This window comes from Diabrotica undecimpunctata, chromosome 5 (assembly GCF_040954645.1).
Source record: "Diabrotica undecimpunctata isolate CICGRU chromosome 5, icDiaUnde3, whole genome shotgun sequence".
In the NCBI taxonomy this organism is placed as follows: Eukaryota; Metazoa; Arthropoda; class Insecta; order Coleoptera; family Chrysomelidae; genus Diabrotica; species Diabrotica undecimpunctata.
The window spans coordinates 157,884,008-157,899,130 of record NC_092807.1 but is presented as its reverse complement, the minus strand read 5'-3'; the positions used below and the strand labels follow the sequence as shown (position 1 = coordinate 157,899,130).

The following is a 15,123-nucleotide window of genomic DNA, read 5'->3' as shown; positions in this document are numbered from 1 at the left end:
ATTAGGAATGATTTGAAATGGTCTTGAGTTATGAAGAAAAATTAATTAAGAATATTGTCTACACGTTGTTGTATATAATTAGTATCCACTTTTGTAAATTGTTATTTCCCACCAAAAAGTTGTAGGAGCTGAACCTGTATTGCCACAAGTATATATGAAACATCCAAAATTGTATGAAAAGTACTGGATGTAAGACAGGTATTTCATAAGCCAACTTACACATGTCACCATGACATACAAAACTGTTTGGCGAATATTTTTACGTCTTAACTTATTGTTTGTTAATACACAATACTTCAAAAGATTTACATACATTATGTAAAGATCTATTACCAGTTACAATAAATAATCTAAAATACAGATTAATATACAGAACTTCCTAATTTTAGGGGGAACAGAAAAAATATAATTAAAAAATGTAAATGAATACATTTGCTTTGAAATTTTAAAACATTTATCTTTTTGACCCGTTGAGAGTCTAAATATAATAATAAATATCTTTTTAATAACTTAAGTACTATAAGAGACATAGTAGGGTAAAAGGGGATGTGATGATCCACATACAATCACGAACTTTAACAAATTAAAAAAATCGCTTATTCCAGCATTAGCTACTAGTGCTTGTAATGAGGAGGGATGAGATTATAATGTCAAGAAGAGCTGAAGAAGGAGGTATTCACCTAAAGAAGAAGGTATAATAGAAATGCAATGAGTTCATTAATATTCCACAATCTTCTACTACTATCCTTGAAACAAGTTACTCATTTTATATCGTTTAGGCAAGCTGATGGTATAAGTTTCTAAATATATTACAAACTTTTGCCAGTAAACTACACAGTTTTTACAGTGGTTGATCACTAACTGACATCTCCAATTTGAAAACGAGTTGTGACAGACGACGCTACTTTATTCACGACCTGTGAATTACCTACCCACAGTTTAAATGTCATTTAGGACCAGTTAAATAATGAAATTACAACTGTAGTTTACAAAAATATATGGTTTTGAAGATTCTGGTTTGTATGTAAAAATAGTTCAAACACTCCTGACCATAGAGCTGCGCGAAGGCGGAGCCAAATTCACATAAAGGCAGAAAGGTTCTATTGTAAGTGGAATTATACAGTGCATAGTACAATGTGTTTCGCATGGAAGGGGGACTAAACCAAATTTCGTCTACTGCGCCGTGGTCAAGAGTGCTTGCACTATCTCTACATCTTTCAACAGAGATTTTACGATATTTTTATCGAGTAAATTTTCTTTTAAAACAGATTAAATAATAAAGTAATACAGCTTGCTGGAACTTTGTTTCTGTTTCTCTTTCTCGTTCAAAAACAGTGTGATATATTTTTTTTATATTATTTCTGTTCCCTTATAAGAGATTCAAATTACAAAGCATATATGTAAATAAAAACTAAACAACTAATGGTATAGACACAGCACTTGAACATTTTAGTAATTTTCGTGATTTTTTTAAACAAACCATAATAATTTTTTGTTATATATATATATATATATATATATATATATATATATATACAGTAGACTCCCTCTATAACGAGAACTAAAATGACAGACTAATTACCTCGTTATAAGCCGATCTCGTTATATCAGACAATCATAATACTGTGCATACATATGAATCTGTAGTTTTCTAAACCATTAACTTCCTATAGTGAAGCCATTCGGAGCAATATAAGATGCTAATAAATATTGTTTGAATGGCGTTTTTGAAAATTTACTTTTATTGTCAATGAAATATATTAAAACATAAAAGAGTTGTTTACTTTTATTATCAATGATATACGTTAGAACAAAAAAGCTGTACTTAAATTTTTTTCCAACTACATAATGTATAAATCGTATTTTCAAGGATAACATAAACTATTGCTTCTGCAATTTTAAGAACTCTGTTATTTTTAACTGCTTTAAATGGTCCAGTATCATTCTATCATATATTTTCTAAAGATGTGAAACAGTTGTATTTATTCATTGTAAAGAAGTTTATTGTGGGCTGCAGTTAAGTTTATTGAGGGGCTGTTTGAAAAGGTATTTATTTATAGCCACGACCGGACTAAAAACGTAAAAAACACGTTTTTGGATCTTATTTATAATATATCTCTCGTTATAACCAAATTTGCCTCGCTATAGACGGTTATAGTTCAATAGAAATTTCACGGGACATCTAATGTATCTCGTTATAAGCGAAACCTCGTAATAACCGTGTTCGTTATAGAGCGAGTATACTGTATATATATATATATATATACATATATGGAAAAAACTTATGTCTACTATTACAAAATTAGCGAGAGATACTAGCATTATGTTTCCACTTAACAGACAGGGATCAAAATCATATTTCCTTCCATCTAGTCTCCTGGTTGAAACCCGAATGTTCCCGATCGAAGTTGATAACACTGTTTAAAGTAACATGCTGCGTTGCCAAGTGTACGATAATTATCGTTTTATACGATAATTTTAACTTTACCTCCCCAAAGGTGGATAAACTTTGGTCAACGGCCTAAGGATGTATAAGGCAAGGGGAAACCTTGCCATTCTACTCTCTACTCTCCATTCAAGATACCTATGGACAATCCTAGTTCAATCATCATGGTGATCGAAGCCAACATCGGCATTACTGATCATGATCCTCAGAAGATAAGAAAAAACAAGGTCTGTAAGGTCGTTAAGAGAAGATAAGACTAGAACTGAAACTTGAAATGTTCACAGCATGGTTCAGCCTATTCATAGGGAAGCAATACTTTCCCTAATTAGTGGAACAACCGATATTAAGTGGCCTGTGCGATCTCCAGATCGTACACCCATGGACTTATTTTTTTGGAGACATTTAAAAAGCATCATCTACGATCATTCTGAGGCTAGAGCCCAAAATGTGGATGAATTAAAAAACCGAATAACACAAGTCTCCAATTACGTTACAGCAGAAACTCTTAGATCTGTCCGTAGAAGTTTTTACGACAGATTGGGATACTGTTCAGCCTTAGAATTATTTTTTATTTTCAATGAGAGTATATTTTACAACCACAAAAAATCGTTCACGTTATTAAAAACCGATACAAATGCGCCACCTTATAATGGTCAGTGTATTTTTATCGAGATTATGTTATAAGAAATGAACCGGGTATACGTAAGCAAAACAAAAATCAACGGACGGAGATGCATATCGCTTGCGTTGTTATGTGCTACTATATGGTACGAGGCAATGTTGCCGATTTGATCGCTTTATGTAGTTTACAATATCTAATCCAAAACTTAACGCACTGTATGAACAATGTATATATATTTCTCAACTAGCAAAGATATTTTAAGAATATGATCTGTATGGGAAGTTAAGCTGCAAAACATTTTACTGAACTATTTTAATACTTTGATACTAGTCCTTTGAGATCAATTTTAGATGAAATGATCAAAAACCTAAAAAGCTTTAAAATGTTCTAGTGAAGTAACGACACCATGACAAATAAATAAAAGCTTACATTAGACTCTAAAATATGTAACAAAATTATCTAAATATAAGGTTCAGACCAGTATTTCATAGTGCTTGTACTATGTCTCTCAAATAAATTATTCGACTTTACTTTCGATCGTAGCTTGACATCCTTCGGTTTCAACATGCCCTTGTGATTAGTGAGCATTCTCGAAGGCGTTAAAATGGATTTTGTACTCAGCCCAGTACATTCCAAGAAGTGTTCGTAGGTCGGCTCGTTCGGTCTCATGAACGGCTTGTTTTTTTCTTCTTGCGTTTTTTGCAATTCTAATTGTTTTTTGAACAACTCCACGGAGTTTCTATTCAAAATCGGCGGTGATAAGTTGGTAGCTCTAATTAGGTCTACTCTTGTCGAATTAGATTTTTCGCTGGAGTCATCGGAGAAATCACCTGTTTTGATCTCTTCGACTGTATACTCCTCAATTTCGCAATCGTCCAACTTAAACTCTTCGAAATTTTGACTCAAATCGAATTTTTCAAAATTTGGAGTTTTTAGTTCTTCTGTGGAAGTCGCGGAATGTTTATCTAAATTTTGGAGACTTTCAAAACTAGAAAACATTGATTTGTTAGTTTTAACTTTGTCTGGACTGTGTTTAATTTCGTTGAGAACTTGATTATTAAAGCTGTTAATCAGACTAGAAACAGATGAGCCTATGGCGATAGGTTTTCTGATAGGATCAGTACGAGTGGTTTTTAATTTAAGAACTTGAGTGTTATTTCTCATGTAGTTATCTTGGTTTATTCTATCTTCTTTATCTTTTTCCTCGTCTTCTGATTCTGGGATAAGAATTTCTGAAACTTGTGGTAACTTTGGTATTTCTATTTCGACTTTCTTTTTAGGTGAAGTGGATTCAGACTTAATGGGAGTTTGTTTTGCTAATTGTATATTCATTTTTTCCACGCATTTTTTAACAACCATGTCATCTTTATCTACTTGTTTTTCAATCTTTTTCACTTCAGGAGCGTTTATTTTGCTCAGAACATCAAGAGAAGTAGGAGCGTTTATTTCAGCTACTACATTAATCTTCTTGAAAGAAACAACGTTCTTATTCTGAGGCAAATTTAATTCCGATATCGAGCAATAATCGGGTTCTGTTTCACAGCTTTTGTCTGAAGGAGGTGTTTTTGGGACTCCCTGTATTTTGTATTTTGACACTAAGTTGACTGGCTTTGGAGGCAAAGCAGGTGGCGTTCTTAAAATTTTGCTTCTTTTCACCACCCTATTATCGTTCTCTAAAGTTTTGGCTTTATCATCCATATCTATATAGTAATTACTTGAATGTTCTGGTAAAGATTTTGGCTGGTTGTCATCGTCTATAGGACTAAACGTTTCATTACACTTGCTTAAAATTTGCTCATAATCATTGCTGTATATACTTTGAGGGGTTTCATAAAAATTTGGAGATTTTTGAATCGGAGTTTCATAATAATCGTGGTTTTTATTTTCGTTTTCTTTCACATTTTCTTCGGTTAATCCAACTTCTTTAATATCTTCTTTAGCCTCCTCATCACTAAATTTTACCCTTTTGTTTTTAGCCGATTTTCTTTCAATATTAGGGGTTTTTGGTGGTGAGTTAAGGGAGTCATTAATATTTTGTAACAATATTTGATTCATGCATTCAAGAACTGGATTATTTCTGTATATATCCCTTTGCTCGTCGTCTTCTTGATCGCTAGCACTTGCGTACCAGTTTTCGTTTATTTCCTCACCTCCCTCGAAAACAGGAATGGTTTCTGTTATCGCTGATGTTTTCTTTTCTTCTTCAATTTTGGGCTTTTCGAGTTTAGATATATTATCTTTTTCACTCTTACTAATAATTGATTGGTTGCATTCATCACTGGATACGTTATGACTACTCTCGTCGTTATTTTCTAGTATTTCCTTATTTTTATCGAATATATGTTCAATATTTTCAGATACTCTGTTTATTTTTTCAGTTACTGTTTCGGCAGGTAAAGAATCTAAGTTATCATAGTCATTACTTGTATTATCATCGTTTGATAATGGGCTGCAGTTATCATTTCTTAATTTTAAAACCTCAAAATATGTTCCAATGCTTTTTCTGTGGGGTATTTTCTTAGATCTTCGTCCTAATGAGTCCCTGTTACGATTCTTTAGGTAAATATTCTTGGATTCAGTCTCTGATTTTGATATTTCTTCGTAAGAACTTTCCGACTTATTATCTTTTTCAGAGAGAGTTGCGTATGTTTCACAGCTACTATCCAAGGATTCAAAATTGGAAGACTGATATTCCTGGCAATCTGTAAGAACATACTCAGTACTACTATCCAAACTTTCCTGGATGGGACTGGAAGTATAATACTGATTACAACTCTTACAATACTGGTTTAGCAATAGTTTTTTTATATCGTTACTCTGCTTCTTAATAATATTGTCCTTTTCATTTAACTGGCGGCTTATAAATTTCTGTTCTTGTCTCAAACGTGCTTCAAATATCAGGAGGGCTCGAAGTACTTTGGCTAGCTGGTCGTCCCTCAAGGCCTTTTCTGATCGGTATTGGTGTTCTTTCTCCTGAAGTCTTCGGGTATATTCAGTTACTAGCTGTCTACATCGCCTAGTTTGGAGCTTCAGGGCTTTCTGAACGATTTCTAATTCTCCTCTAATTGACGTTACTTCTGCTTCGGTATATGTGGCCTAAAAGAGAAAATTAAATATTAAAATTTATAGTAAACACATGTGTAAAAAATAAACATTAATAAAATAAATCAAGTATACTGGTTAAGAATATTTAATTAGCAATTGTTTGATTTGGGCTGACGCCCATTATCATCTTCATTGTTTGCGAAATGTTTCTTCTGAGACTCTGATAACGTTTTATAGTGTATTTTTATGTATGAGAGAGTAATAAAACAATAAATTATGTATGCAAATCCCTAAACTGTTGATACGGGTGACTCAATGAAAAACAGATATTTGTCAACAAGTTTACAGAAGTATATAGGAAAACAATTTTAAATTGAGTACGACTCAAATGGAGGTTAACAGGTACTAATGAATTTGCAAGAAATGTAAGATGTTTATTTTATTGGTTATATATAACCAATAAAAGTTTAATAAGTACCTACCTATTTGCAAAATAAAGTTTAATTCTTTAGATAACATAAAACGTTTTATTTTATCTGAAATGAGTGCATTCCACGAAGTAAGGGTTTCAACAATCAAACATTTAATTCTTTAATTCCAGGAATCTACGACAGTAATTGGCTAGATAATTACCTTCTAAACTTATTCCACAGAAAATGTGATAGTGGGTTTTTCCATTTTGTATATAGGAAGGTCCAAGTGGCGTATTCAAAATTCTTAACAGTTCACTAAAAGTAGGAACTTCAGTTGCAAGGTGCAGTTTATTGTGTATACTAGTGTTATGGAAAATTTGGAAGTGCCGTGTAAACGCCGAAAAATTGGTCCTCTAACAGTTAATGAAAAAACATTAATATTTAATTGTTTTAAATCATTTACAGACAAACGTTTATGTGAAAGTGTTGATGAGACCGTTGAGTTAGTTAGCAGTACACTTGGTGTTGGGAAATCTACGATTTACAGAGTTATTAAAGAAGAGAAATGTGGTAGTTTTCAAATGCCACGTAATGCTCCAGGGAAACCAAAATTTCAAATAGAATATCATTTTAAAGAAGGACTTCGACGGAAAGTGCATGAATTCTTCTTTAGACAAGAATTTCCAACATTGGATAAAGTTCTTGTCTCAGTTCGAGATGATAAGGATTACCCAGAAATGAGTCGAAGTAAGTTATGGAAACTTTTAAAAGAAATAGGCTTCCGCTGGAAAAAGAATCCCAGAAAGTCTATTTTATTAGAAAGAAGCGATATTGTCATATGGAGAAGACATTTTCTAAGAACCATAAAGGAAATGAGAAACCAAAAAAGAAAAATATTTTATCTCGATGAAACATGGATCAACGAGGGTCATACACCAAATAAATTTTGGCAGGATGAAACTGTTACAAGTCAAAGGCACGCTTCTGTAAATAACTTATCTACGGGTTTAAACCCACCATCAGTAAAGGGACGCAGGCTGATAATAGTACACATTGGCAGTTCAGACGGTTTTGTTGAAGGTGGTTTTTTAACTTTTGAATCAACTCGTACCGGTGACTACCATGAAGACATGAACGCTGATGTCTTTCAAGAATGGTTCGAACAAATGATAGATCTTCTTCCTAAGAACTGTGTAATAGTAATGGATAATGCAAGTTATCACTCCAGACTTATAGAAGGACTGCCCACAACCAAGTGGTTAAAAAAAGACTTGCAGAATTGGCTAAGTTCAAAAAATATTACGTACCATCCCGGATCTATAAGAAAGGAACTTTATTCGTTGTGTGCCCTTCATAAAGAAAAATTTAAAAAATACAAAATTGATGAAATTGCCAAAAATCGTGGAATGACAGTACTTAGATCCCCACCATATCATTGTGAATTAAACCCGATTGAACTGGTATGGGCACAGATAAAGAGTGAAGTTTCAAGAAAAAATACCACTTTTAAAATTCATGATGTTAAACAGTTGTTTTTGGAGGCCGTAAATAATGTAAAACCTGAAAACTGGGAAAAGGCAGTAAATCACACTATTAAAGAAGAGGAAAAAATGTGGAAGCTGGACAATATTACTGATAAAATGATCTAGCCAGTTATTATAAATCTTGGTTCTGAAAGTTCATCTTCTGAATCTGATTTGGATTTATAACAAGTAGCTGTAAGTTTTATATTAATATTTTTATTCATCTATTTAACATACCTTAGACCGTTTTAAAAACTCTTTTTCTCTTTTGTAATTTTTAAAAATTAAAAAAAATGTGAATTTTTTAAAACCCTTTTTAATGTAGGCCAGTCAGTTCTAATATAGTGTGTGATAAAAGAGGTCACTTTTGTTTACATACACATAACACTTTATAACACTGAAATAATTCATTTATTTTTTACAATTATTCAAAGTAATTTTTCAATTTATCTTGAGCACGCCCATGGAGTAGCCCAGCTACTTGATTATAACGGAATGATTGAGACCAAAAATCGCAATAGGAAGACATGCTGACTATCCCCATCAACAGCTCAATGACAACAAAAGATTTTATTTCCTTAATATCAGTAGCTGCGGATTTACCTTTCCTCTGTGTTGAATACAGATTTTTATTTTCTGCAATTATCGAAAACAGATCGTCCTTGAAAAACATTTGGAAATAAGTCAGTGAAAACACGAGCAGGAACTAATGCAGTCACGCATTCTACAAGAGACGTGAGAGAGGTGTTTTCACAGCTCGAGGAGGAAACAAGTAGTCTGGGTCTCCGAATAAATGAAGAAAAGACGAAATACATTTTGGTAACCAAAAATCCAAGAGTTAGGCAGAACATCAGTATTAATGATCACACTTTCGAAGTAGTAAAGGAGTTTAAATACCTGGGGGCGATAATCACAGCGGACAACCACATAGAAAAAGAGGTTTCAGCAAGGATAGCTGCGGGAAATAGAAAATTATACTCCATTTCAACATTATTAAGATCGAAGCTGCAAAAAAGAAAATCTAAATTAACACTGTACAAGTCGATTACTAGCCCAATTATTACATATGGCAGTGAAACATGGACTCTCAACCAGCGGGAAATCAATAAGCAATAAGGGAGAGCAATAACAAAAGAAAAGAAAAAGGATTTAATGGACTTAATTTTATTCCGCCTGAGTTCCACAGCTTTTATTCCTGGTTGAAAGATAGTTCCGATGCATTAGATGAGGGTTTAGAAGAAGCAATTATGCACGAAAATTAAAAATACACATAGAAGTTTTTAGCTAATAAGTCGGAGATTTGTTTTATGTTTATCTTAATTTTTGTTTTGGACAACTTATTTGTTTTAGTTTTCTTTATGGCAAACATAGCGTAACACACAAAGTTTCTCTAGGAATATATTTTTTTGTAACGGCAAACTTTTTGAATATAGAATTAGAATAATAAAACTTAAGTGAGATTTTTTATTAAATGTTGTTTAAAAACATTAGCTTTTCCTTAAAAAAAATGAAGTGTTTTTCCATTTTTTTTATCATAAAAATTGTACGTTTATTTAAAGTTAACTTTGACATATTTCATCACAAAAACTCCACTTTGTGGCTTAGTCACCTTTGCCTGTGAGCCACTCAATTATTATAAAGATAAATATTATCAACCAATAACTTTTCTTTTATAGCGATGCACTTCCTTTTCAATTTTTATATTGCACAAATTTCTCTCCGCCGTTTCCCCAAACAAGCCCCAATTAAATTAGTAGAGTAGGTCAGACTATTAAAAAAATCAGCTAATAAGTGTACAACTAAATGCCGGACACTTCGTTTGCTTTTCATTACCAAGTTCATCCAACATATTATGAACACGTTCTCAACAGCCATAAGTAATAAGTAGAAAGTCCGCATTGGAATTTGTCTTGTGCCTTCTGGCCACCATCGGCCTTTTAACTAGCTTCGTTTTCGACGGAGTTGAATGATTGTCATGGGAACAACTTTTTTATTTCGTATGTTAAGCGAGTCACTCTATGATAAAAGATCTTACAGTAGTTTATAGTTTGGAATATAGGGAGTAGATATTATAGATATTTTACAAATAGCAGCTAGCCTTGGATATACAGGGTGTCTACAAACGTTCTTTACAAAAAAACTACAAATTCTGGACTTCATTTTATGTCGGTTTGACATAAATCACTTAATCGAAAAATACTTCCTAAGGGAGCTAAAACTCTTTAAAGATGGCGCTCTAAAACTGATATTTTTTAAGTGATAACATTCTCTATATTTATTTAGACGAATATACCCGTTTTTATCCGTCGAAAATATAATTGTTTGACGTTAATACATTTTTTTATCGCAGTCATAAGTGTCGTCGTATCTCGTGGTTGAAAAACCTCCGACAATGGTTTGGGATGACCTCTGCGGAGCTGTTTCGCAGAGCAGTCAACAAAACCATGATAGCCTAAAAAGTCATAAGCGGTTAGTTTAGGAGAGTGTTGGACATTTGCACGTAGTTCAGAAGTTAAGTCTTACTGGAGCCAATGGAATTGCCTAATACTAGAAGATGGTCTTCTGTATAGAACCTTTGAGAACAATGATGGTACAAATTCTAAGCTTCAGTTGATTGTACCTGAAAGTAAAGATGATGTAAGAAGATGGTACCGGAAATGTGAACTGTGTGCATGAAACAGTACAATGTTGGTAGTCATATGGAAAGAGTAGCAATCGACATTGCAGGTCCATTTCCAGAAACGAATGATGGAAATCAATACCGAACGATGGGTAAACACCTGTCCAAAGTTGTATCAGAACATCAAAGAGATTGGGACTAGCACATTCATTTATTACTTAGAGAAAGCATTGACTACATGGAAAAGAAAATGCGAAGGCATGGGAGTACCGGTACGGAACGAATACCTATATACGTTAAGTTTTGCGGACGATCAAGTAGTGATTGCACAAGACCAAGACGACCTCAGCTACATGATGAAGAAACTACAAGAAGAATATACCAAGGCTGGCCTAGATATTAACCTCGCGAAAACAGAGTACCTATCTACAAGTGAAGAAGACATAGAAGATCAACAGATTGATGACAACGTAACAATCAAAGGAAAGAATAAATTCAAATACTTGGGGTTTATAATCACGAAAAAGGCAACAACAGAGGAAGAAATTACACAAAGATTAGGACAAACAAGAACAGCAATCCGACAACTTAACTCAGTATGGTGGGATAGACACCTAAATTGAAGACAAAAACGCAGATTTATAAAACATTAGTGCGAAGTATTATGACATATGGGGCTGAAAATTGGATCATAAACAAGAAAAACAACAGTAAAATAGTACCAACAGAGATGAATGCCTGCGAAGATGCTGCAGAGTAACAAGAATGGATAGGAGAAGTAATAACGAAATAAAGCAAAGAACATCAATAGAAACAGACATACTAACATATATAGAACAAAAAAGACTAAAGTGGTATGGACATGTAAGAAGAACTAGCGACAGCAGATGGATAAAGAGAATAACCGAATGGAGCCCCATAGAAAGGAGGAAAAGAGGACGACCCCGAAAATCCTGGAGGAACGAAGTAGACGACCCCATGAGTAAGAGAGGACTAAACGATGGAGAATGGAACAACAGAGAGAGATGGAAACGGTTGAGCGAGGGAAGGCAGTGAATACTGTAGAATCCCTAAATATATATATATATATATATATATATATATATATATATATATATATATATACATTCATTTGAAATGTATATGAAACTACAGGCCAGACTCAAACCTGTCTGATGTTAGGTCGTGAAGTTCGTTTGCCCTGCGACCTAGAGTTTGGCTACAAACCTTCCGAAGAACATGTTGCAAAGCGAGAATATGTCGACCGCTTGAAGTTAAGAATGAATAATATTCATTAACCCCGACAACACAACCATTTAGCCAGTGACAGAATGAAAGATCAATATGATTCTCGATGCAAGAATGAGAGCTTTGAAGTAGGTGCTCTTGTTTGGCTTTATAATCCACAACGTCGTCGAGGCTTGTCTCCTGAACTGCAAAGACAATGGGAAGGTCCGTATGAATTTCACATAAATCGTCTTGCAGCTTATGCTGGCTCAAATGAAACAGAAAAAGCACGAACCCTTCAACATGAGATCAAAGATGACCGGCGACCAAGCTTTAATGAATTTATGTCAAATTACGCAGAGAGAAAGAGTGCTAGATTCGGCGTGTCCACAGAAGTTTAGCAGGATCTTTTTAGTGTTTCGGATAACGTCTCTCTAGCCTACTGTGTTGCCAAAGACCTCGAGATGACTAAAGGAATCTCGTCTGTATTCTATGAAAAGTTCCAAAAGTTTCCAAAAGAAATCCAAAACATATTCCTAAGACATTGATATTTACCTCGGACCTTTTTGACGGACCCACTGATATCGCAATTCAACCAATTCAAAATAAAAAACTGTCATTAATAAAACATTTAACTCCTTGACTAGATTATTTAAACAATTTACTAATATCAAAATTGTTAAATATACTGTAAACTTGGTACCATTTCGACTATTCAAATGGTAGGGTTTGGTATTGTTATATGATTAAACTAAGCATTCTGATTGAGAATGGAAGATGAATTTTGTGATATAGAGGCCGGAGAACAGGCCGGCTTTAGAGCAGGTAGATCAACTATTGACCATCTGTTTACTGTTACCTAGCTAATCGAAAACAAAGTAGCACGAAATCAACCAATACATCTTCTTTACGTGGACCTTAAAAAAGCTTATGATAGTGCGCCACAACAAAAACTCTGGGAAGCTCTCGAGAAAAAAAATATTAGTGTAATCTTAATCAAGGCTGTTCAAGACTCTACAAGAGCAACACAAATAAAATAAAGAAAGGTCAGGAGGTATTCAAGGGTTTCACTATCAGCAAATGACTTAAACAAGGATGCTGCGTGTCTCCTACTTTGTTTAAGATCTACTCGGAGCAAGCGATGAAGACGTAGAAAAGAAAATGCAGAAACATGGGAATTCCGCTATCTATCTATCTAATTAGCCTTCTTCGGTCCATCTTTGGACATAGGCCTCCCCAATCCCTTTCCATTCTTCTCTGTCTGTCGCTACAGTCATCCACCTAGAGCCCACGTGCTTCTTGATATCATCTGCCCATCTCATTTGGGGCCTTCCTCTTCTTCGTTTATATTCCCACAGTCTCCAACTTATAAGAATTTTGTGCCATCGGTCTTCTTTTTGTCTTATATTGTGCCCGGCAAATCTCCATTTCAATTTTGCAACTTCTTGTCTAACATCCCTCACTTTTGTTCTTTATCTTATCCACTCGTTTCTCTTTTTATCCATTAGTCTTATGTGCAACATTTGTCTTTCCATTGCTCTTTGGGTTTTTATAATTTTGTCCATGTTTGCTTTTGTAAATGTCCACGTTTGGGAACCATAAGTGAAAACAGGGAGTACGCATTGATTGTATACTTTGGTCTTAAGATGCTGTGGATATCTTTTGTTTTTAAGAATGTAGCTTAGTTTGTCAAACGACTCAATATTGTACAAATTGAGTTTTGCAGACGACCAGATACTGATGGCCCAAGACTATGAAGACCTCGAATATATGACCTGCAAACTTACGAAGAATACGAACTCTGGGGGATAGAAGTAAATATCAAGAAAACTGAATACATGTGTATTGGGGGAATTCAACAAAATCTAATCTTGGAAGAAATACAGTGAGAAATAACTCACTGTCAAAAAGACAAATATTTAGGGCTGCAAATAACCAACGATAGCAAATTAGACGACGAAATAAAGCATAGAGATAACTAGGCAAGACAAGCCTTATGCAATTAAACAGTGTACTGTGGGACAAAACAATGTCCAAAGAAAACAAACACAAAATCTATAACAGCATTATAAAAAGCGTTATTAGATATGGAAGTGAGGTATGGCCACTGAAAGGAAAAAACTTAAAAGCGTTATAAGCAACGGAAATAGACTTCTGGAGAAGAGCGGCTGGAAAATCAAGATAAGACCGAATTAGAAACGAAAGAATACGAGAAATTATGGGTGTTACGCACAATATAACAGAGGACATTAGAATAAATCAACTAAGAAGGTATGGACACGTCCAAAGAATGGATGAACACAGAATACCAAAGAAAGTATTGAACTGGACACCGCATGAAAGAAGAAAGCAAGGTAGACCGATATTAAGTTGGAGAGAAGGAATCGATAAAGACTTAAGGGGGAGGGGGGTTGAAGAAAACCTTTGGAACGATCGAGATAAATTTAGACTGGAAATCAGAAGACTGCGTAGAACGTTATAAACTGATTGATTGACCATTCTGATGAGTTAATACACTCGCGATCATAAAATCCGGATCATCTTGAAAATTTCAAGTTTCTTCAATATTTTTACCTCTGGTGCAGTAATAACCTTTTTTTTTGGCTAATGTAATTTTTATTTGTCATCAATGTTTGTTTTGAAAGAAAAAAAAATGGTATTTTATTGTTTTTATTGAAAAAAAAAAACAGAAAACAAATCAAATTGTTGATAAAACAGACATACGAAAAAATATGGAAAATACAGAACGTGGTAAAAAATCAGTGAAATTTCAATGACCAATATCGTGTATTGCCTCCCCTTGCTCTAATAACCTCTTGCAGACGACGGGGCATACTCTCAATTTTTCTCCGGATTACATGTTGTGGTATGTTATTCCACTCACTCAGTAACAAATCCTTAAGCTCCTGTGCGTTGTTAGGAGGAGGTGTATGGGTTTGAATACGTTTTTTCAAATCGTCCCAGAGATGTTCGATGGGATTCAGGTCCGGAGACCTAGCTGGCCAGGCTACCCTCGTAATTCCAATTTCGTCCAAGCATTACATACTGATCCTGGCAACGTGCGATCGCACGTTGTCCTGCATAAAAACGGCGTTTTCTCCAAGCCCTGCCATGTTGGGCATAACATGTTCTTCCGGAATCTCCGTAATGTACCTTCGTGCAGTTAGGGACCCATTTTCGATGAAGGGTAATCATGTGTGGAAGTCGGAAGATATACCTCCCCAAGC

General features: G+C 34.4%; 1 protein-coding gene across 2 annotated transcripts in view; it reads right to left on the bottom strand.

Moving 5' to 3' along the window:
• Positions 1-2,256: 2,256 nt before the first annotated feature.
• Positions 2,257-15,123, bottom strand: part of LOC140442040 (uncharacterized) — a 115,839-nt gene continuing 102,972 nt past the window's right edge. For both annotated transcript variants that reach the window (XM_072533081.1, XM_072533082.1), the window contains exon 2: positions 2,257-6,164. In XM_072533081.1, coding sequence (XP_072389182.1) covers positions 3,528-6,164 — 2,637 coding nt within the window. In that variant the 3' untranslated portion in view covers positions 2,257-3,527. The remainder of the gene's footprint in view (positions 6,165-15,123) is intronic.